Source organism: Pleurodeles waltl, chromosome 7, assembly GCF_031143425.1.
Source record: "Pleurodeles waltl isolate 20211129_DDA chromosome 7, aPleWal1.hap1.20221129, whole genome shotgun sequence".
NCBI lineage: Eukaryota > Metazoa > Chordata > Amphibia > Caudata > Salamandridae > Pleurodeles > Pleurodeles waltl.
In genome coordinates this window covers 135,937,466-135,961,741 of record NC_090446.1, presented here as the reverse complement: position 1 = coordinate 135,961,741, position 24,276 = coordinate 135,937,466, and the positions used below count along the sequence as shown (strand labels likewise).

At 46.1% G+C, this 24,276-nt stretch overlaps 1 protein-coding gene across 2 annotated transcripts in view; it reads right to left on the bottom strand.

The window, feature by feature from the left end:
* The window catches only part of ASXL1 (ASXL transcriptional regulator 1), a 177,204-nt gene extending 163,983 nt beyond the window's left edge, over positions 1-13,221 (bottom strand). Inside the window, exon 1 of one of the 2 annotated variants that reach the window (XM_069243388.1) lies at positions 12,435-13,221. In XM_069243388.1, the coding sequence (XP_069099489.1) occupies positions 12,435-12,488 (54 nt within the window). In that variant the 5' untranslated portion in view covers positions 12,489-13,221. The remainder of the gene's footprint in view (positions 1-12,434) is intronic. The other variant, XM_069243391.1, reaches the window with a different exon arrangement.
* Between the last annotated feature and the right edge of the window lie 11,055 nt (positions 13,222-24,276).

The following is a 24,276-nucleotide window of genomic DNA, read 5'->3' as shown; positions in this document are numbered from 1 at the left end:
TACATCAATAATTTCCCATATGAAGGAACTCGTTTGTGCCAGAACTGGGCTGACCCTAGATCAGTTTAAAGTAACTCACGGACCTTACGTAATCACCTTGTGCACGATATTGTTTTTCTCAGTACACTCTTCATTCCTTGCCATCCTAAAACAAATGTGTATATTGATCTTAAGCATTTGTTGTACACACACAGGCAATAAATGAGGAACACACATTCAAAGACTTAACTCCAGGCCAATAGTTTTTATATAGAAAAATATATTTTCTTAATTTATTTTTAGAACTACAAGTTCAAGATTTGAAGTGAATACATAAAATGCACAGGTAAGTTAGGAACTTTGAATTAGAGCAATAACATATACAGTTTTTGTTAAAATGGCAATAGGGTATTTTAAAATTAGACAGTTCCTGGGGGAGGTAAGTATTGGTTAGATTGTGAGGTAAGTATGACACTTACAAGTCTCAGTTCCTGGGCATAGGCAGCCCACCGTTGGGGGTTCAAGGCAATCCCAAAGTTACCACACCAGCAGCTGAGGGCTGGTCAGGTGCAGAGTTCATAGAGGTGCCCAAAACACGTTGGAGCCTATGGAGAACAGGGGTGCTCCGGTTCCACTCTGACAGCAGGCTAGTACCCGCGTTCTCGGGGGGCAGACCAGGAGGTTTTGTAGAGCACTCAGCGGCACAGGGGCGGCCAGGTGCAGTGTGCAAAGCAGGCGCCTGGTTTTGTATTGGATTCAATTGAGGGACCCGGGGGGTCACTAGCGGTGCAGGCAGGGCACAGGGGGGCTTCTCGGGCCAGCCACCACATCAGCTAGGCAGAGGGTCACCTGGGGTCCCTCCTGCACTGAGGTTCGGTTCCTTCTGGTCCTGGGGGCTGCGGGTGCAGTGCTTGGTCCAGGCGTCGGGTCCCTTGTTACAGGCAGTCGCGGTCAGGGGGAGCCTCTGGGTTCTTTCTGCATGAGTCGCTGTGGGGGTCCAGGAGGGTCTTCTCAGGTTACTCACGGGGTCACAGTCGCCTGGGAGTCCTCCCTGTGGTGTTGGTTCTCTGGATCACGAGCTGGGGGCGTCGGTGCAGAGGGTGAAGTCTCACGCTTCCGGTGGGAAGAGTGAAATCCTTTAAATTTGCAGAAAAGTTGCAATATTGTGGCTGTTTCTTGAGCAGAGCTGCTGCTCCTGGGAGTTTCTTGGTACTTAGGTTCAGGGCAATCCTCTGAGGCTTCAGAGGTTGCTGGTCCCTGTTGGATTCGTCGCTGTTGCAGTTTTTCGAGTCAGGAGACAGGCCGGTAGGGCTGGGGCCAAAGCAGTTATCTTCCGTCGTCTCTGCAGGGCTTGCAGGTCAGCAGTCCTTCTTGTTTAGGTTGTAGGAATCGGATTTCCTGGGTTCTGGGGTGCCCCTAAATACTAAATTTAGGGGTGTGTTTAGGTCTGGGGGGCAGTAGCCAATGCTTGCACATCCCTATTCCTATTGGGGGAAATCCTCCAGAATCAAGATGGAGGATTTCTAAAGGCAGGGGTCACCTCAGCTCAATACACCTTAGGGGCTGTCCTGACTGGCGGGTGACGACTCCTTGTTTTCTCATCATCTACCCTGGACTTTCCGCCCAAAGTGAGGGCTGTGTCCAGGGGCGGGCATCTCCACTAGCTGGAGTGCCCTGGGGCATTGTAATACGAAGCCTGAGCATTTGAGGCTCACTGCTAGGTGTTCCCATTCCTGCAAAGGACGGGGGGGGGGATGAGGTGTGATGCACCTCCACCCAGAGCAGGCTTTGTTTCGGGCCTCAGAGGGCACAAAGGCCCTCACCCCAGGGATCAGAAACTCGTCTCTCAGCAGCAGGCTGGCACAGACCAGTCAGTCCTGCACTGAAGGATTGGATAAAATACAGGGGGCATCTCTAAGATTTTGTAATAAATCCAACACTGGCATCAGTGTGGGTTTATTATTCTGAGAAGTTTGATACCAAACTTCCCAGTATTCAGTGTAACCATCATGAAACTGTGGAGTTTGTTTTTGACAAACTCCCAGACCATATACTTAATATGGCCACACTGTACTTACAATGTCTAAGAATGGACTTAGACAATGTAGGGGCATATTGCTCATGCAGCTATGCCCTCACCAGTGGTATAGTGCACCCTTCCTTAGGGCTGTAAGGCCTGCTAGAGGGGTGACTTACCTATGCCACAGGCAGTATTTTGTGGGCATGACATCCTGAGCGGGATGCCATGTCGACTTTGCCTTTTTCTCCCCACTAATAGACACAATCTGTAATGGCAGTGTGCATGTGTTAGGTGAGGGGTCCCTTAGAGTGGCACAACACATGCTGCTGCTCTTAGGGACCTTCCCTGGTCACAGTGCCCTTGGTACCACTGATACCTTTTACAAGAGACTTATCTGTGAGCCAGGGTTGTGCCAATTGTGGAAACAATGGTACATTTTTAGTGAAAGAACACTGGTGCTGGGGCCTGGTTAGCAGGGTCCCAGCACACTTCTCAGTCAAGCCAGCATCAATATCAGGCAAAAAGTGGGGGGTAAGTGCAACAGGGAGCCATTTTCCTGCACTGAGATATTGAGGGCTGGATGGCAAAGCCTGTATCTCACTTACCCTCTGGGCAGATGTTATTGCCACCAAGATGGACATCTTGATGTCAAGCAGCCAGAGGTTACAATTGTGCAGTGGCTCGAAGAGAGCGCACATGAGGTATGCGAGAACTAGATTAAGATTCTACTTAGGCATGATAAAGGGTGTAGGGGGAAACATATATACAAGCCCTTTAAGAAACCTATTTACAATTGGTGACTTAAATAAGGAAGGTTAGTCAGGCAGCTACAGAAAAGCTGATAGAGCGGATAGATAGCCCTTAAGAGTGCCCAGAGCAGAGGCCTGCTAGGCAAGAGACAGAATAAAAAGAAGAACCATCTATTGATCTTTCTGTACAATATTTTACACACTTTTGCCAATGGCTGGCATATACTGTTTTGGTAGAGGAACACCTGACTGCCAGAATAACATTGCAGACTGTGGGAGGAAGGTATAATGCTGTCAACTGCAGCCACTCAATCTCCACGCATAAAGGCATAGAGTTGACAGGTTCAGGTGGAGGACCCTCCCCTGCTGCTGCAACAGAAGACCCTCCCGAAAAGGCAGTCTGATTGGTGGATTAATGCTCATCTTCAGAAGCTCAGGATACTGTGAACCTGCCAGGTGTTAATCCACCAGGCTTATGCTCTTCTGTTTCAGCCATGTCCAGAGATGCAGGGCATTTTTACAAAGTGTCCACGACCCCACCCCGCTTTTTGCAGTACCACATTGCGGTGGTGTTGTCCATGAACACTTCCACTAACTTCCCCTTGACAGAAGGGAAAAAATGCTTTCAGTGCTAGTCGGATCGCCGGGAGCTCCATCATGTTGATGTGGAGTCTGGATTATGCCAGAGACAAAAGTCCTCTGATCTCCACCTCTTCCAGATGGCCACCACATCCAAGAAGTGATTTATCCGTCACAACCGTAAGGTCTGGTTGGGGGAAGGAAGAGGAATCTTCTTCTGACCCAGTTGCGTTTCATAATCCACTACTGCAGGTCTTTCGCAGTTCCCTCCGAAATCCAACCATGCTGGAGAGATTTATTTCATGCTGCGCCCAGTGGGACTTCTGATCCCCCTGCAGAGAGTGCATATGCCTCCAGGCATGGTCTACCAGCAGGAGGCCATAAGGCCCAGCAGCCTCAGAGTCTGTCTCATCGACCCCAAGATAAAGGCCGAAACTTAAGTATTATAGCATGAATATCTTGGGCTCGCTGATCGAGAGGATAAGCCCAGAAGTGCACAGTGTCTAGAACAGCTCCTATGAAAGAGAGCATCTGAGATGGAGTCAGGTGTGATTTTGGCACGTTTATAGTAAACCCCAGCAAATGCAGAAGGTTTGCAGTAGTCTGGAGGTGGGAGACAACTGCTGTCGTTGAGGTGGGGGGGGGGGGGAAATACAGAAACCCCTGACCTGCGCAGATGACCTGCGACCACCACCATCAGGGCACTGGTAAAGCTAAAATGGCAGCACGGTGAACTGAAAGGCTTGTGGGCTGGCAGGATGGGAATATGAAAATATGCATCCTGTAAGTCCAGCACTACCAGCAAGTCGTCTAGGGCAGATAAGAACCCAGCCAACACGAGCATCTTGAACTTCTCCTTCTTGAGGAAAAGACTTCTGGTCCGTAGGTCTATAATAGGGAGAAGGCCCTTAGGAAGAAGGACCCCCCCAAACATAGAAAGGCCATCATAAACGCCCTGATCACTAGCAGACTGTACTACGGCAAAGCACTCTACGCCGGAATCAAAAAGAAACTCACCCACAAACTACAAAACATCCAGAACGCAACCGCCAGACTGATCCTCGTCCTACCTAGACACTGCCACATCTCGCAACACTTGCGTACACTACACTGGCTTCCCATAGAAAAAAGAATCATCTTCAAGATCCTCACCCACGCACACAAAGCTCTCCACAACACCGGACCAGCCCACCTGAACCAGCAACTCAACCTACACATACCCCACAGGGTCCTACACTCAGCCCAGCTCCCTCTCGCAGAAGTACCCCACATCAGGAAAACCAGAACAGGAGAACGCTCCTTTTCCTACCTCGCAGCCACTCCCCGGAACCCCCCTCCTCATCAGACAAACCACCTCCCTCCTCAGCTTCACAAAGGAACTGAAGACATGGCTTTTTCAATAACCACCTAACCGGTATAGGCTACTCTCCCCCCACAACCCTCCAGCTCTTTGAGACCCCAACAGGTGAGTAGTTGCACTTTACAAGCACGGACTGATTGAATCATAAAGTAGCAAGAACAACCACTGCCTACTTCTGATATTGGGTTCCTTTCTATGGCTCCCTTGGCCAAGAAAGCCATAACTTCCTCTCAGAGTAGAGACAAATGATCCTCCGTCAGCTGTACGAATGTTGGTGGTATCGGGGGAGGAAAGGATTGGAAAGGCAGGGCACAGCCCTTCCTGATAATCTGCAGTACCCAAGCGTCTGATGCAATAGACTGCAAGTGGAAAAGATGATGGTGTATTCTCCCTCCAACAGGGCAAGCATTATCCTACAGAACCAAACTAGGAGGGCTGTATGGCTGCAGCCGACAGGGGATGGGTGGCAGCCGACTTATGGCCTGCAAACCCTCTGGGTCTGAAGGCACAGCGCCCTCGGTATCCTGGGGGTGGTTGCATAGGATCGTGGCTGGCACTGTACCAAGCCCCTCACATAACCACAAAAGGTAGACAGCTTGGTGGTCGAGGGGTAGCAGAGAGCCCAAGGACTTGGCCAAAGCCCGAGAGTCCTTAAAGGGCTCGAGCACTGAGCTCTCTCCAGATCTGTGCTATGTGGCATGGAAAGAAAAGAACTGATGCCTGCGCCTGGTGTCTATATAGGTGACCGTTACGTCACTTACAGCACCAACAATGCCACGAGGAGCCGAACAGAGCCGCCTTACGGTGCACGCAGGGGTACTGCTCGATCAAATGTTTCTGGATCCAGTCGACACCTGGGGAAATTCAAAGGTAAGGAATCTGCAGTAAGAAGTCTATCAGATGCTAGCATTTTTATAATTATCTCCATTATTCCAGAACTCAGCTGATGACACCCTTACATCTCAAGAAGAATAAATCTTTGTCACCGTGAAGATTTAAGCAGGGCCATTGAAATTTTGTGGCAGGCGAGGACCAAATTATGTAGCACGGTTGACTACGGTATGAAACAGGAATATCTAAATTATGGAGTGTAAGGCAGCACATTTTGTGGTTAGCATTACTTCATTAGTTTGTCATTTATACTCATGGTAACACCGTCAGGGGACATATTATTCCTCATGAGTACCAATTTAAAACCCAAATACAGCAATAAGCAACAGAAAGAGGACCACTCAACCTTTGTGAAGGGCTCTGAACTGCTTCAGAACACATTGCCATGTCTTAAGTAACTTTTGATCCGTTTGAGACAGAATCACATTTTTTGTTAAATCTGCAGAATATGCAGTGGGTGATGGATTATGTAGCAAATGCTGTAAACCCATACTATCCGAAAAAGGATGCGGCATCAGAATCTCCTAATTTTAGTGGCCTGGCTCTAAGTGACTCAATCAATTAATGGCTGATAAGGTTTTTTCCTTTATCTCTCTGTACTATCACCCCACCTTTGCTTTCAAGCAAAGGCACTGCAAAGTCAGCATTAACGATTCAGGGGCTGTTATTTGTAAAAGGTGAGTCCAGTGGTTTGCAAGGAGGCGGCCAACAGGGTTGTACTCTGATTCAGAGCTCTGATCCTTGCGACTCCTAGGGCCTCAGAGTAATAGTCCAGGAGAAAGCAGAAAAGAGCGAGATTCATAGATATTGTCAAAGAGCTAGCCCAGAAGAGGAAGCCCTGTGGGGGCTCATTTCTTATGTTTACAAGTGGCAAGAGACACATTCCTCAGAGATACCCCAAGGAAGGGGACGATATAGGAGATTTAATTACATTTAAAAAAAATAAAAAGGGAGGAGGGCATCTATTAGTGCAGCAGGTACTGCTGCAGGGTGTTTTAAGTGGCCACTGCTGCCTCAATTATGACTAGCTTACCATGAAGGGGGGGGGGGCATTTTCCTTGTTAGCATTAGATCTCAGATCACCTTTGGTGCTTTTTAACACAAAGGGGCAGAATCATTTGTACAGCATGTTCAGTGGCAACAGGGCCGATACATACGAGAAGCCAACTAACCTTTAATTATGGCTGTTTACTATTCTTGCTTGCTTGCTTTAGGGTCCATTTCACATCTGCCAGTGTTGAGCTGGGCATTGCAGCAATGGCCCATGAGAAGGAAAAATTAAAAAGCAGTGGAGGGACCTTTGTTTGGCCTCAGAGAGATGTCAGACAAGGGGGTGTGGCTAGATGGGAGTCCATGTTTTTAACGAAGGGCAGAGGAGATTGCCCTCATTGCAAGGTAGTAGCTAACAGTAGAGAAGCAGGTGTAGCAGCACTGGAACCCAGGAGTGGGAAATATATACAAGTCTCATATTTAGTGTGGTTTATGAGCTATAGGAAAAAGTACTCCTGAAATAATCTCATACACCATGTCCCTGCGCTCAGTCCTTTCCACTTACCCAATCAGTGAAAGTTTTGGAGGGGACGTGACTCCAAAACATTTTTCTTAGGGGGCCCGGAGCAAAAAAGTTTGAAGACCTCTGCATACAGGTCTTGTTGGTAATGCTTGTGTCAAGTTAATTTGTTTGCAAGTTGGCTTCCGTTGTTTGGTAATTGCAGTTTATGTTAATGGATTGGGTGCTGAAACCTTAGAACTGCAAGACAGCTTAGAAGTTTAAATTGCCTACCAGTAGCTTGTTTTGGAAGCAAGTGAGTGTTTATTTTCAATCCCATATAAGAGTTTATTTAGCAATTTGGAAAAAAGGCTTTAGTACCCATCTGCATGTTCTGCAGACATAAGCTTGTTGTGTGTGTCCAAGTGTTGGGGATGTGGGAAAGAGAAGTACCCTGTTGTGAGGAGTTGCATGTGGGAGTACACAGATGTGTGCTAAGTTGGGGGAAGTACAGTACCTTGCATTAGAGTTGTATGGGAGTACCCAATAGATGCAACATGGTAAAAGAGTACTACCAAGTCATGAGGGCTTGCAAGAGGTCATCGCTCCTGGGGCGACAGACAATGTGAATAAGTGTAGTACCCTGTGGTGTTGTGGCTGATGGCCACAAGCTTGTGATTGAATAAAAAAAAAAGCCAGTTTCCTTGCAATGGAGCCGGTCAGTCTTGTGTTTGAACTGTAATGTTTGGTGTAGCTCTAGCGTGTTATTGGTGGGTATTTCATTACCTCCTGATGTGGTCTGGATAACAGTTACATTTCTACACCGCTCTGGCGTTTGATTGTTGTTTTGTGTCAATTTTGCAGAATGCGCCATCTGAAGCCAGTCATCATTGTGTTAGGTTGACATCCTGACCATTTCTGGTGCTGTATCCAAACAGAATCGTACCGGATGCATATTAAGTGCTTTGTATGGCCTCGCAATTATTCATGTTAGATTGGCCAGCTAGTGTAGCTGGGTGTTGAACGTGTTAAAGTAAGTACAGAGTAAATCTTTATTGTGTGATTAATTAAAATCTTTACAATGTTTGAACGATGCGAAAGCTTTATAGTAAACAGCCTGAATAAATAAATCATTATTTAAGTGATAAATCAATCGAAACTTTGCGGTCTAAAATTAGCATCAGGCATATATAGTGCTTAACAGTAGCTAATGTAGCCTTAAAGTGCCAGTGCAAGAGGTTACATTTTCAGCAAAAGACAATAAAAGTTTGTAATTAGAAAAATGATAGCAGCTGTAGTGTGAAAAGGACAGGATCGGGGGTAGCACTGCTCGCCATCAGTGGTGTCCTAGGGGAGGAGAGGTTAGCCAGTCCTGCAAAAGTCTTTGAGTAGTTTACGTATGAGGCTAACGTATTTGCTGCATTTGGCTAAAACGGTTGGCTTCGTCCATGTGAAGACAAAATTCCTGGTTTTGTGGCAGGTTCTTATTCCATGTATCAGAAAAAGAGCTTTCAGCAGGGGGGAGTCAGGCGTTGAGTAACACCAGGCAACAACGTAGGAGATGACTGAATCTCACATTTTTATATCTGCAGAGCCTGCAAATAATCATGGAAAGGAGTGGCCATGTTGGGTTCATCTCCTTGATCTGAAAGATCATACGCCCTGCAGCCATGATTTGTTTGAGGCAAGTTTTCACAATTGAGCACTGAAGATATGGCTGTGGAGTCAGAGACAGTGTAGTCAGTTGTTGCAAGAAAGCGCTACTGCTTCTAGCACCAACGTGCTTTTAAGTTTCACCATATCGTTTGACACGAAGTGATTTTATCTTTTTTTCAAGAATAGTTTTGAGTGCAGCATACGAAAGGAAGGTTTGGTTCAGTACAGATTAGAAGATAATCAATGTATTTAACTCATTGGACCAAGGGCTCACTGTCAGATCGAGGTCTGGTCACAAGACCGATATCAGGATACTGGGCGGAGCTTTAATGAGCCTGTAATAATATTTTACAGAAGCACCCATGTTAGCCCACATGTGCCCCTCCAAGCCGAATTCCAGGCTGATCAACCAACCTCAGATATACTGCAATAGCCTAAAGACCCTCTTGAACGTTTTAAGATGCAGTTTTCACATTTTTTTTTATAAGTATCCCTGGGAAAGCTTCATGTCCGTAATTTAATCACTGGTAAGAGGAATGCCCCAAGTACTTGTCAAATCGGTACCGAGGAAGGTCTGTCTAATATGTTGTTAAGATGACAAATTCTGGTGATAATCTAATCAGCTTTTGCTTTGAGGTAGCTCCGTGAATTTTGTTTCCTCCATTTGCGGACAGTCATACTCCAAAATAGCTATATGATTTTGATCTTGTGAATGTTAAAAGGCCCAGGCTCCACTCATAGTTTAATTTCTTGACTGCCCTCCCAAAAGTTATGACTTGATTTTTTCCATGATTTTGTTCACCTAATTGTATTAATGAAGGGCATTTAGTGCTTTCTGGATCCCAATTCTGGAATGGTCCACAAGAACAATGTCGTCAGCATATTGTAGAAGAGTGACCTAGACATCACCAATTTATGGTGGGATCAAGTTAGCATGTTTTAACGTCAGAGACATATCCGCGATGTACAAGTTAAATAACACAGGAGCAAAGACACAGCCTTGCTTTAGGCAGTTGTTTAGTGGGATTTTTCTTTTTACAGTCGGAGACAGATTGACCCTTACCCAGGTCGAGGAGTATAAGGATATTATTGCCTGAAGCAGCCACTTTGGAATACCCCAGCCATGACATTTACGCCATAGGTTGTTCCTGTCCACCAAATCAAATGTGGCTGAATAGTCAACAAAACAAATATAGAGGGGTGACTTCTGATCAGTAGCTTGGTGTATTAAGTAAGAGAGCAACAATGCTATCCATGGTTGAAGAGTTTGTCCAAAAACCTATCTGGCAAAAAGGGGCTAGCTTGTTTGCCTCTGCCCAGCTTACCAGTTCATCCAGGAGGGCAGAGGCCAACACCTTGGCTTCGATGTCAAGAAGGGTGATAAGGCAGTAGTTTGCCAGATCCTGCCCGGTTCCTTTCTTGAATATGATATAGAGGCCCTCCAGCTATCCGGCACCTGCCCTGTCATTAAGTATGTATGATACAGTGGGAAACTTATTGGTAACCACAAGTCAATGCTGTCCTTCGAAACTTGGGCTGGGATGCCATTTGGGCCAGAAGCTCTGATTTTACACAGGATTTTTGAGATAAGGTTGACCTTTAACATTGGCTCTTGGTTTGAGATAGTTTACTTGAGGGAAAAGCGGATGTGGGTGAAGCTACATATAGTTTGTTTACGTGCTGCGTCCACTGAGGTTCAGTAAATCATGCTTGTTCTTGGGCAGTCTTGGCGCATTTTATTTTTGATGTATCTCCATAAGTTGGGCAGACTGCTTTTGCCTAATAATGAATATACATCTTTCTACTCTTTGTCCACTTGTGTACGTTTTGTGAGCCAGACCAACTGCTTGTGGTATTTTTTAGGGCTTGCAACTTTGACTGTAGCTCCAACTTGTGTGTGTGTGTGGGGGGGGGGGGGGCATGTTGTATTTTTGGATTGATTTCTTAAACCCACAAATGCTTTGCTTAATCTCCCTTATGTAGCACATTGGCATGATACTGGATGCAAATGGAGTGCTTTGTTAGGCCTAGACCTTCGCTGTGTTGGTTTGGCAAGCAAGTGTGGCTGCGTGTGGAATGTGTTGGAGTGCATGGTTGCACTTGTGTGGTGCAGTGTTGTCGGTAGGGGTTGTGTGTGTTGTTTCTGGAAGATGGAAAAAGTATGAGTTGCCATGTTTGTGTCAAATGCGTAATTTAGTAATGTGAGCGTGAGGTCTGGGGACCTTGTGTACGAGTGTAGCTATGACAACAGCTTTTGGGTTGGAGTCTGATCAAGACAAGTTTGACTTATGTTGCTGTATGTTTAAACTTTGTGCCCCTGAATGTGTAGAGTTAGAGATAACAGAGAAACCATTTGTCGAAGGAATCCTTGGATTCGGTTCCCTGGCCATTGCAAGACTGAGCATCTGTCTATATTTTTTTACATGGTAAAGTGCTGTATCGTGTAATTTTAAGTGTATTTAACACGAGATTGTAGGGCTTCATATCCAAGGAGGTCGCAAGACATGCACATTTTAAACTCTTGCATGCCAGTAGTCACAACCTAGTTGTCGTCTTGTTTTTTTGTTTGTCAAGAGGTGCAAGAGCCTCATTTTTACCTGCCGCAGAGTTCCAGTGACTGCTATTTGGTGCCTTTGGGAATACTGGAGAGTATAACAAGTTGTTACTGGGGGGAATGTGCAAATTACACTCGCTGGAGAATGATTGTCTTTGGGCAAGGAAACGGCTGTCCTTTTGTGAGACAGGGATGTGTGAAGTAGTCTGATTCTCCCGTGCCTGCATGCCTGGCCTGGTGTCTGGAATGCTGCGAGTAAATGATGTAATAACATATTATTGTATTTCGTTGAGTGGAAGAGTGGAGCTAGGGAACGTCAGAGGGAAGACGGAGCACAGATAAGCCCTACCTGCTGGTGGTTTAACCCAAGGGCCTAGCATGCAAAAAAGAACTTACCTCCTACCTAAACTGACCAATACATGACAAAACCAAAAGGCTGTGGCCAATGCCTAACCTATGGCTTAGTCAATGCTTGTTTGATCATTGTGACTCTACGAGTACGCGAATGAAAATGAATTTGCTATAAAGAAGACCTGGTCGAAACGTCCATAGGTTTGATAAGGGTTAAATGTCACAACCTCAACATATTGCAGAGAGACAAGAGTCCAAAATAGAAAGCCCAAATACTTGTCTTTCTTCGGGCTCTACAGTTTATACCAAAATGCAGCACACACACGCCCCATCCCGTGAGGCAATAACCCTTTTGTACACACATTCCCTTTTACTAAACTCAAGGGCCACACCTCCGTGTTAAACTCATAACACACTAGCAATGCCATCGCTTTGTGAATGTCACACCCATCCCACCCGCTGCACTTCATCGCACAAAACCCCACCCACCCAAGCTTCATTGTGCTCGCCAGACCATCTTACTTCCTGTTTACCATAAACCCGTCCCATCCCACACATGGTACCCCGTCCGACCCATGCCCTTGAAGGAAATACCACAAATCCTAAACACCCTTACCACGTGTAGTCACATGAAAATCTGTACCAACCGCTTTATTCATTAAAGTCATTGTAAAATTGTTTATAATCGACGTATACCTCACTGGGCTATTTTACCCTTGTGCTGTCCCTCCCCCACACCCGAATCACGGACAGCGCTCCTTGCCGTCATCAAATACCCCATATAGCCGCCCCCACTAATGGTTTACCATCTTGGCTGCTTCGGCCCACGTGCGCTCCCGTCGTTTCCTCTTGTCCTTCATGTTACGTGTGCTTGAGCGGGTGAGGGGCGGGGAGAGGTCGGGGGTCTCGTCACCCGCCACGGGTACGGCTGGCGGGACAGCGCGGAGTCCAACGACCGCGGGAAGCAAAAAGAGGCAACGCAAAGAGGGAAAGCAGAACACACCAGATGGCGCACCACCAACACCGTCGCGCGCTTGAGCACCACCGCGCCACGTTGGGTCAAAGGTCAGCGGTCGCCCCGCTGCTTGCTGTTAAAGACGGTATCGCCCTCCCTCCCAGCCGCGCCACCTATTTCCGACCGCCGGCGCTCCTACTTTCCAGCCGGGATTTTTTTTTTTGAACGAAAACAAACTGCGCTGGGTTATGGGTATTGTAGTCCCTCACTCATTGAATGTACTGCGCTTGTAGGCGGAGCTACGTCTTTTGCTGTAGCCATTTTGAAGTCGCACGTAAAGTCAGTCGCCGTGGATAGAAGAAAACGAGCGGATCAGTCCGATTTTGAGGTTTCAATGCGAAAAAGAACTGACCACTGTGTACATGAGTACGTTCTACTCAAGAGCACGGGATTCTGGAAAGATAGCCATCTATCTGGTCAATTGTTTGAATGTCCGACACCGCAGAAAAATGGGGCCGCCGGTCGCCATTATTGCGTATTCCGCGTCATTTTGGCAGACTTGTTAGAGTCAGGCAAAGTTCCCCGCTATTCCTCGAGATCAGGCTCGGCGTTGTTAGACTTCACGTGAGTGATGTCTGCCTGATCCGTATGTGGCGTCGACTGTGTATTCTGTGTGTCTCGGGGCTATGGCTTTGACGCTGCCAGACGCCTATTTCCGGTGGCCAGGCGTGTGTAATCCAAAAGATAGATTACTCAAAGGAAAAACAAGCATTGGCAAAGTCTATGGGTCGGTATTGCTGTTTCTTTGTTTTGTGATGGTTTTCTTGGAAGAAAAAAAAAACGTTCTTGTTGGGGAAGCAGCTGAGCCATTACAAATCTTTAAAAAAGGACTGAATACAAGAAATATGTTTTTGATTTAAAAACTTCCACATTGCCATAGCAGTTCGTGGTTCGTAAGGAAACTACTTTGTATGTGGATGTGCCCCGCAAAAGGAAAGAAAGTCGTTGTCTCAAAGTGAAGTTACCTAATAGAAGATTATTAACTTAATTTAGCTCTACTTTCATTCATCCCACACCCCATTTTACTACTATGATCTCCCCAGTCCCTTTCAACAGACACTGCACTCCTCCATCTCTCCTTTACTCATCCCCAACCGCATCTTGCTACTATGATCTCCCATTTAACACTTCTGGATTCTGTCCTCCTTTATACCTCCATTATCAGCCCTGCCAAGTACCACGCACCAGGTGTTAGACTAACGCATTTTAGTGTGGGGGTCAGCATCACCGCATTAAAATGCAAATACACGCGTTTACACCGCCTAGTTGTAGACACAAGAGAGACTGAAGCACCGTTGAAGTAGCACTGAGCAAGTAGCGCAGAGTGTGCCTGATTGCAGTGCTGCCCTGGTGTTGAATGAAAAGTTTACATATGCCAGGCGAGTCAAATGAGTGTGGGTCCGGTCACGTCGGCCAACCCTGGTGGGCTCAGCTGCGCTTGCTGGCTGCAGCATTCACCACAGGACTATTCATGTGACATGGTGTAATATGACTGCAACAACAACAGTGTGTCTGTTCACAGAGACTGTAAGGTAAGTCACTCCTGAGGGGGGCTGTGGCACCGGATAGGTGTCTTAAGTTTGGTAGCCACTGCTCGCAATGCTGCCTGTGCTGCCAGTTAATTGGTGCCTCATCATTCTGTGCGATCAGACCTTGTTGGAGACCACAGGTCACTCAGACAGTCCTCGCAGCCAAGGATCACTCCGGTCTTTATTAATACCTCTTGAAAATATATCTTGATTTACAGCCTTCCTGAGACTGTAGCTCTACTCACTGCACTCTCTAGCACACAACAAGGACTGTGTCGTCGCTTAAGTATTAAATAGTAAGGATTATTATGGTAACTCATCACTGACTTTTTCTCCAGGTAGTTTGAAAGGCTGTATTAGATCTGAAGCATTCTAACCTGTTTCCTGCAGAATATACACACGATCGCAACAGAACAGCACAGGCTAACCTTTAATTCAAGACAGGTGGTGGAAACTTCTAACATGGTGACAGCATTGGCAAAACTTTTTTTTTTTTAAGTGCACTGCATAGGGTACGAGAGGAGGAAGGTTTTATTTACTGCATATAATGGTTTTGGTGAATAGAAACATGGCCACCTCAAGTTGGGATCTCTTTGGCGTTACTGGGTGACCATCATGGGTGTTTTGGCTACAAGTGGCCCGCACGTCATGTAGAAATGTAGAGGTTTCTGCAGCTCGGTGGGGCACCGTTAGATGTTCCTAAGGTGACAACAGGCAGCAGTAGTGTTGCTGTAGAAGGCCCTGCCGAACGCAGCCATGTTCTCGTGTTCACTGGCCTCACCTCAGTGCCAGGGTTGGCTTAGCACCTTCAGCCAGTTAAAGCAGAGATGGGCTACAGGGCAACGGATGCCTGCCAGGTAGGATAGATAATTTAACTGGCTGAACAAGCAGGCCCTCACTGTCAGGTCAGTCCTTCCTGCACACACAGGGCCTGTTCCTGCTGCACATACAGGACCTGTACTTTCTGACTATATGTGGCCTGTCCTACCAACACAGGAGGCCTATGTGTCAGTGCATCCTCTACCTGCACATCGGACCTGCACCACCTACAAACATGACCTATTCTTCTTGCACAGTAGGCCTATCAATCCTACGCACTAAGGCCTGCTCTATCTGTGCAGTGTGCACAGTACCTGCACTACCAGGGTATCTTCACCATGCACACATGGCCAGTCCTTCTTTCACGCCAATGTCTCCTCTCCCTCCGCACACTACCTGAAGTTCAAGTTTATTATGTTACCGAACTCCGATGGAGATCCACATAAGATAAAAACATAAATACACAATGAGAAGAAATATAAAAAATAACAATTAAATTAAACTTTGATAAACAGATTGAAATAGATTAATACAAAGTTAAAAAACACTTAAAATAGTTGAAAACTCTAGAACAAAACATTTCATTAGGCGGAATAAATAAGGCTTGAGATAATTTAGAAGCGGATCTAAATGAAAGAGATAGACAGATGTGGCGCAACCACTTGCGACGATAAGGCAATAAGGTCGAACAAATTAAGACAACATGTGTCAAATCCTGAACACCATTATAGCATAGATTACAAATGGTGGAGGAGACAAACCATTTTGCTTGTAATGTGTACAGGGGAAGCTGCCCCTGTCGCAGCAGGAGCCAGAATCTTCTCACCTCATGAGGCAAGTTCCAGATAAGGTAGGGCTGTGTGACCCCTGGCCTTAAAGACTCAGCTATTATATGGAAACTGTCTATGTGCACAAGCCTGACTATCCTGGCTGAAACTCACTGCCCGAGTTGCTTTCCTGAGAGCAAATTTAAGCTGTGCTGGTGAGAGTGCAAAGATTGCAGATTAATCTAGTTGTAAGAGATCCATGGCATATAAGAAATTCCTACTGATGGTATATTTTACTTTGTTACCAGCTAATATTTCTTTTTTTAGCAGTGACCGCAAGGAGTCGTCACAGCTCGTCATCAAATTCAACATCCAACGGATTATTGCCGCCAGGCCTTGTATAAAAGCGCTACGCAGGCCCAACTCAAGTCTTAGTAACAGTGCAGAGAAGGCAGAGTTTACGGTTAAATATTTCTTAAAACACGTCCTTCGAGTTGTCAAGAAAGATCCACTTAGAAACTGCAATATGCTCAATACCATACTGTAACAATGGAGATATCTTTACACAATATACCTCTAAGAGATGCTTAAAATGCCATCTGCCCGTTGCTCTATAGAGGGTATTCAAACCATTGGCTTGAGATTGGGCCTTTCTTTGATTATGCTCAATATGCTCTCTTTCTTTGAGATTCCCAAAGACAATTTTACCCAGAAATGTGTAAGAGGTTACTCTTTCAAGCTGTTGAGCTCCCATGGTCCAATTAAAATTGCTGTACTTGAATTTTTTGTTCCTGTGAAAGGACAAGATTTTACCTTTTGAGCAATTTATCTTTAAAAAGTGCGCTTCAGTATATTGTCGAGGGCTTTTAGCCTATTATTAAGCCCCGTTGGGGTACCATCTAAAATTATGTCATCTGCATAAAGTAGATAGCATAACGATCCGCCTCCTAATTTGGGAGCAAAACCCTCACTTGAAGTTAAATATGCTGGTAATTCTGAGAGATACAGAGAAAATAACAGTGGAGCTAACATACATCCTTGTTTTAGGCAGTTTTTAGTTAGTATAACATGAGATAGACCTAACTCACCCCCTAGCAAAACTCTGCACCAGGTGGAGGAGTAAAGAGCAACCACGAGGTCGAAGAGGGGTCTGGGCATGCCTAATCTTAAAAGCTTCTTCCATAACAGAACACGGTCAACCTTATCAAATGCTGTGGAGAAATCTATGAAGGCTGCATAGATCTGCTCCCCTTTTAGAGAGACATATTTTTCATTAATTACTTGCACAATGGAAATGTTGTCAATTGTGCCATGATTTTTCCTAAAACCTGACTGCTCTAAGGGAATAATTTTGCACCTTTCTGCCCAATCATTAATCTGTGACAGCAGGAATTTAGCAAAAAAAAATCTGACTGCACCCAAGAGTGCAATCTGGCAGTAATTCATTGGACAGTTTTGATCCCCTTTTTTATACAAGGGGACAATAACGCTACCCTTCCAAGAATGAGGGACGTCCCTGACTTCGTAACAATGCTGGAACACTGGGAATAAAATCTTGCACCCGGAGGGTATGTCCTGTTTTATTAACAATATTGAGATTTCATCCGGTCCCATTGCTGCGGAACTATGTATTCCATTTATTGTAGCCTCAATTTCTTTTAGGGTTGGACATGAGTATTGGGAATCGGATCTGGTTTGACGGATATCCACAGTAGTACCATTAGAGGCATAAAGAACGGATAGAAATGTTGACCAGCTTGACTCACAAATAGCTATTGGGAGGGGCTTGGTTCTAGAACCACACCCTTCGGCAATCAGGGACCAAAACCGCCAAGGATGGCCGGAAGAGGCTGCTTCTCTTATTGCGACCCAGGATCTATCTGTGGCGTCCTTTTTTAGGCACGCTCTTACTCTCCTCCTTCTTTTTGGAATATCTAACTGGGATTGCCTCATGGATGTATTATTCCTATACTGTATACGGATTAGACCGTTTATTTCTCTGTATACGAATAAATGGGGGGAGGGTTTTGCTGTATATTTATTCAGAGGCTTTCGACTAGAAACTGAAGCAACCAGTTGCATGAAACTAATGAAACTCTTCATTTCGTTCCCTACCCAGCTACCCTTAAAACTATTTGCGGACCAATATGTTCTACCATTTTTAATGCTTAACTGGGGGTGTTGCCCTGCTAGACTCCATGTATCAGTACGTTGGGCCTTCAGATCAAGAGATACTACCAAAACATTGTGATCACTAAGGGTAGTCTGTACTACTAATAAATCCTTTAATATAGGGAAAGACTGATAGCTTGTTACCACGTAGTCCAGGATTGCGGCACCCCCAGGCGATTTATGGGTCGGGTGGGCTGGAGAGTCGGATGGAAGGCTAACATTAGCAATAACACAATCATTCTCTCCCAAATATTCCAGAAAGAGCCTTATCAGACTTTATTTTGTGGGGAAAAATACAAGGCGGTAATGTAAATGCTTCTTCCTTTTCCTCATCCCAGAAGGATGCAAGCCCCGGGTTAGAAATCTTACAATTTAGGTCTCCTACCATAATGATCTGGGCTTCTGGATCCCTGTCATAAAGTTCCTTAATGTAAAGGAATACCTTAAGTAGGAGATTATTAAAAGGGACGCCAGGCGGAACATAAGAATTAATCAAAGTGAGGGAGACTACCTTGTTTCCAACTCTAATGCGGTGTAATGTTACTGCTAAAAACAAATTACTGGAATCCCTAAAGCATTCATGCTGACAATGTAGTCTATTTGACAGCAAACATGCGACCCTCCCCCCCCCCCCCTTTGCTTGACCCCTCGTTGAGGGGGAGGCCCTCCAGCAAAAGGAATAGTAATTTTTAAGCTGAAGCTCCCCAATAAACCAGGTTTCTTGGAGACAAATATCGGAATTGAGAGTTCAGAAAAACTATTTTTTCCCCTTTAGACTTTATACCTGCCACATTCCAAGATGCGAGGGTAAGCTCATTGCTACATTAGTGGGGCTATTAGTCTAGAGGTTGTAGTAGAACTACTCAGAAATGCTGGTAACCTATTCCAAGAGTGGGGGTTGCTACTTAAATCAGTAGGTGGACAAACGGGAGGATTCCCAAATAATACTTCCTGGCCGTAGGCCCCCAGGTGAATTTTTAGGTCCTGGTAAGTCTGAGGATTTATGGCCTGTTTAACCAAAGGGATGCCTGAGGGGAGAGGTTTCCACACACCATCGGAAAAATTGGAGATCCCGCTTGGTTAACCCTAAAGCCATCTCGCTCAAAATGGGAACTACATCAATACCTTTACGTTGTAAAGTCTCCAAATTGCTTAATATTTTGTTACCTGTCAATTTGGAGGAAAACGATACACGTGACGACAGACCAGAATCTGCGACCTTCAAGAAAACCAAATGTATGTCCTTTACTTTCAATCATTCTTAGGGGTTCAATACTAGAAAAACATTTTAACAATTGAGATCTGTTTAAGAACAGATCATTGTCAAAGAAGAGCATGAAATCTAATGTTAAGGTGTCCACAGGGTAGCGACCCTGTCCTATTGTAACAGGTTGCAGCCAGGTCTGGGCGGGTGTAGGACCTGTGGAGGCTTCGAAGGTTTGAGCAAGGGGATTCAAGGATAACCTAGTTGATTGAGAGGTTGTTGGCTCACAGGTTGAAATTTGGTTGGCCGTTACGGGAATGTCGATAGGTGGGTGGAGATCGCACGTTGACGAAGAGGCAGAAGGTACGAGGCAAGAATGTAAAGCTGGGGCTTCCTGGATTAAGGAATACTGTGGGCCAGATTGTACCTTGTAAAAACGTATCTTTCTCTGACCTTTTTTGGGATGTCTCCGGGTTATTTTTTTAGACCTTTTTTTTTCTTTTTAGGCTGCTCAGGGGTATCTGAGGTACTAGTTAAGATGCTAGCATTTGAACAAGCTTTAAAGATTGGAAACATAGCCGTCTCAGAATTTTGGCAAACCGATTCTGAGTCTGTCTCTGTTGTAAAGACTCTTAGTACAAATCTGATGGAGTTAACTAGGCTTTCAATTGGCATGGGAGACTCGGGGGGTTTTCCCACCTGCGGTGCTCCAGCCTGGGAACAAAAGTCAATACCGGTGGGTGTTTCACTGTTTATAATAGTGTGATTCCGTGCTAGGAGATCATTGCAGTGCTGCATGCAGAAACCAGGAATTATTCCATTGCCAGTTGTAAGTTCTTTTAAAATGGTCGTTACGGAGTCGAGAATACAATCGGACCCGCAAACCAATTTTTCTAAAAGGTTCAAAATGGAGGCTAGGACACGCTCTAGGCTTGAGAGCGAAGAGGAGACCAAAGAATTTTGATCAAGGTTATTGCTTAAGGGATTAATGGTTAGGCTCAGATCAGGTGTTGCTGAAAGGCAAGAACAAAGAGAGGAGTGGTTGGAGGGTGTACTACTAAAAAGCCGTAATCCCTTGGGTAGAGAGGGAGGCGATGGTGGGGGAGGAGCTGCTTCCTGATGAGATCCATATCTTTGGGTAAGTTCTAAGTCTATCTCAGGGAGGGTGAAGTCCCCGGGAAGATTCTCCTGGTTGGTAAACGAAAAAAGAGCATCAGAGTCTGAATCATGAGATGAAAGTTCCTTTGCCGGGGGTCAGCTGATCACGTCATGATTTGGTGAGGGAATTATAGCTGAAGCAGGTGAAGAGACTTTGCAACAAGTCACAGGCTCATGAATACAGGAAGATGTATGAGACAAAGCTGGGCTCTTATTTGGATCAGCAAAGACATGTGCAGGGGCTGATTCCTTGCGACATGGACACCCCGCAAAGGGGTTCCTCTGGTAAAGAAAAACCCTTTTGATCTAAAGAGTCTGGCTTTGAAGGAATAAGGGGAGCCTTCTCTTTATCCCATAGGGAGAAAATTTGATTTCAGCATTTTAGGCCTGAGGTATTTAAGACTTTATTGCGCAATGGATTCGATTTTGTTTTTGACCATGATCTCTCCAAAACCAGACGGCCGTAATTTTGTCCTCCGCACGTTAGATCCCAATCCTTTCAGTGTCGAGCCACCAACACATCTCTCGTGTCCTCTATGGCTCTTTAAACTGAGGGTCTAAAAGTCTCCAATTTGCTACGCTATATCGTCGATATATCGCCACAGCCTTTGTGCAGGCCTATAACATTTCTCTAAACGGAGTAAGGAGAGGCGGTGGTAGTAATTACAGCAAATTCACTGTGCTCATGATCACCAGCTGTGATATGATATGGCGTAGCTCCAAGACACCAAAGATGCCTCTCCAAACCACCAATCTGCAGTGGTGTGGCCAGGAAGTCTAAATGTCCGTGGGCGGGCCACCTGCACTCCCCCACAACCTCCCCAGCCTCCTCAGCCCCTTCCGAAGGTACCAGAAATGAGCTCCTTGCCCACAACCGAACAACAATAGGGCAGGGCGGCAGGGCAAAAAGATGGCCCCCAGGGGGGAGTGGTAACTTGCTGCACTCACTGTCTCTATGGCCCTCTCTGCAAGTTCTTGATGGGCTCCTTGCCTACAGCAGAGCATCTGACGTAAAGGTGGCAGGGGAGGGGCAGAAGTGCCCCCTCCAGAGAGCTGTAGTATACTGTACTCGTTTGTCCCTGATGCCCCCCTCCTCTGCCCCTCCGCAGGGTCCTTATGGTATCCTTGCCCGCAGCGGACGGAGGAGGCGGCGAGGAGGTGGGGTGGGAAAAAAGGCAAGGCAGTCAGGAGCACAAAGAACAAAAGGGGGAGAAAAATATTTTTCAGTTTTTGCACTTTTATGGGCTCCTTGCCCGCAGCTGAGAGACAAGGCAGTCAGTTGAGGGCCCACAGAACGGTACAAGGAAACAGTACAGAACGATGGCATCCAACAGGCAGATATCCCCCTAATGACAAGCGGTGGACTCCGGTGGCTTACCGCGCTAGTGGACCAGGCGGAGCCGCTGACCTGCTGCCCTGCACCTGGGGCGATCTGCGATCCCGCTTCAAGAGCCTGCAGGACCTTGATGAAGATGAGAGCCGGTGGACCGGGCGGCCGAAACTGCCCCTCTTCTCCCGGGGTGGGCCCCAATCCCGCATCACAGTCCTGTGGGTCGGTCTTGCGGGTTCTCGATGTGGGGGGGGGCGACCCTCCGAAGGGGAGCGGTAGCTATCAGTGGCGGCGGCGGGACGAACCGCCACTCTGTTCCCCTGTGGCGCGGTCCAGAATACTCCAGAAGTCTTGTCTGTTCCAGCTTCACCGGCACTCTCCAGTGGTCAAAGTGCCTTAAAATCAAGGTATGGTAATGCTAAATATCTCTCCTCTTCTCTTCTCACTCCGAGGCTCTCGCTGTCCCAGGAACCCACCAACAGCTCGAGGCTCCCACTGACCGAGGTACCCACCGTAGCTCGAGGCTCTCACCGCAGCTCGGGGCTCTCACTGTCCCAGGCTCGCTCACTGTCCGAGGCTCCCACCGCAGCTCAAGGCTCTCACTGTCCCAGGCTCCCACCGCAGGTCGAGGCTCCCACTGTCCCAGGGTACCACTGTACGAGGCTCCCACCGCAGCTCGAGGCTCTCGCTGTCCCAGGCTTCTACCGCAGCTCGAGGCTCCCACTGTCCGAGGATCCCTCCGCAGCTCGAGGCTCTCACTGTCCCAGGCTCCCACCGCAGCTCCAGGCTCTCGGTGTCCCAGGCTTCCACCGCAGCTCAAGGCTCCCACTCTCCGAGGCTCCCACAGCAGCTCCAGGCTCCCACCGCAGTTCGAGGCACTCACTGTCCCAGGCTCACTCACTGTTCAAGACTCCCACCGCAGCTAGAGGCTCCTACTGCCTGAGGCTTGCTCGCTGTCCAACAGGCCCTGTACTGTCTGCACAAACGGCCTGAGGTCAGCACATACAAATGTCTGCACTCTTGGCGAGATAAACTGTGTTCGAGGCACATGAAGTGAACTGGTAACCACACTTGTGACCTATATGAATCGTAGAGAGATGAATGTAATTCCACATTGTTACTGATTTACAAACTCTATGTCAAAGAGTCCGTGACTTATACAAACTGGACATGGAGCCTCAATCTTCCCATGCATATGCATCCATCATGTCTATGCATCAAGTGAGAGAAAGAAGTTGATAGAGAATGTGTGTGTGACAGTAGAAATATCTTAATAGGAGTAATATTGTAACTTTTTTTTTGTTTTTTACTACAAAGAGCTGGATAGTTCACAGGGACGGAGGTGAATCGAAACTTAGAGCCACTGTAGTACATTGCAATTGTTACTGAAGTGTGAACCCCCAGGTAGCGTCCACAAGTCGGTCACTCACTCAGCTATATATGTTCATTTTTTTTAGAATAGTGACTGAGCTAAGGGCCAGATGTACGAAAGGATTTTACCCAATCTGTGTCTATGGAAAAAAGCTTTCGTACATATGGCCCCAAGTCATTTTGAAATATTGGTGCTTTGCAGCAGATTTAAGATCTTCTAAGAATTTCTCGTGGCTCAAATGGGTTTAATTTCTGATATTTGTATGTTTCCCTCCTCTGCATTGCATGATTTTGCTCATGAGAAAGTGTCACTTATTCATTGAAATGTCACTTATAATTACACTGAAATTATAAAATGTCACACATAGCAATCTGAAGCCTTGGCAGCTATGCATCTATTCAATCCAACTAACACACTCACATCCTCTGCTCAAATAAAATCATAACCCCTATACTAATACTGTACTCATATTCCCCTATACTAATCCACCACTAACTCTTTTGGGTACCGGAGTAGCATGCTACTCACCGAAAAGCGCTTCAACGCCTTGTCAGGGGTAGTAAGTGCTATATAAATACAATTAGTGCCTAATGTTATACTGTGGGTGGAAGAAACATGCAAATGACTCAATAGTAGACTAATGGATGAAGAAGGCTTTCTGAAAGCCCACATACACCATAAACATGACCTATTTTGGATACACATAGTTGTGGCAGCTATTCCACATTGAAGTGGCTTTGAGCTTCAAGACAATTGAAATAGAAACTTGACAGTAATGCAGTGAAGTGTCATAGTAGCATACAACAGGCCTCTGTGTCTGCTGTGAAAGAAAAACTCAAGATTTGTTAGGGCATGCTTTATCAATGTCAAGACCTGGTTATATACAGTGTAGTTTTTACTCCATCATACTTTCAGCCAGAGAAAAGCATATATTAACTTTTCATAGTCTATATTTTTTAAGTTTATGTACAGCAGGGCCCTTTAAGATGAGAGCTGATGAAGCAGGAATATTTGGAATGTAGTCATGAATAGTTCCTTCTGGAAAGAGACAGGTATAATCCAAGTTACTTCGAAATACCTGTTCTACCACAGTTCTCTTCATAATGCTTGACGTATTATCTTATGTCATTGGTGATATATATTGCGCTGCCTGCCAGTAATGTTTCCTCATGTCGCCGTAAGGTATGCACTTTCAAATTTTTCCCAGGTATCACTGACTGACATCTGATCCACTACATCTTCCTCTAGCTACAGAAAGGTGAAGGGTAGCTACTCTAGTTTG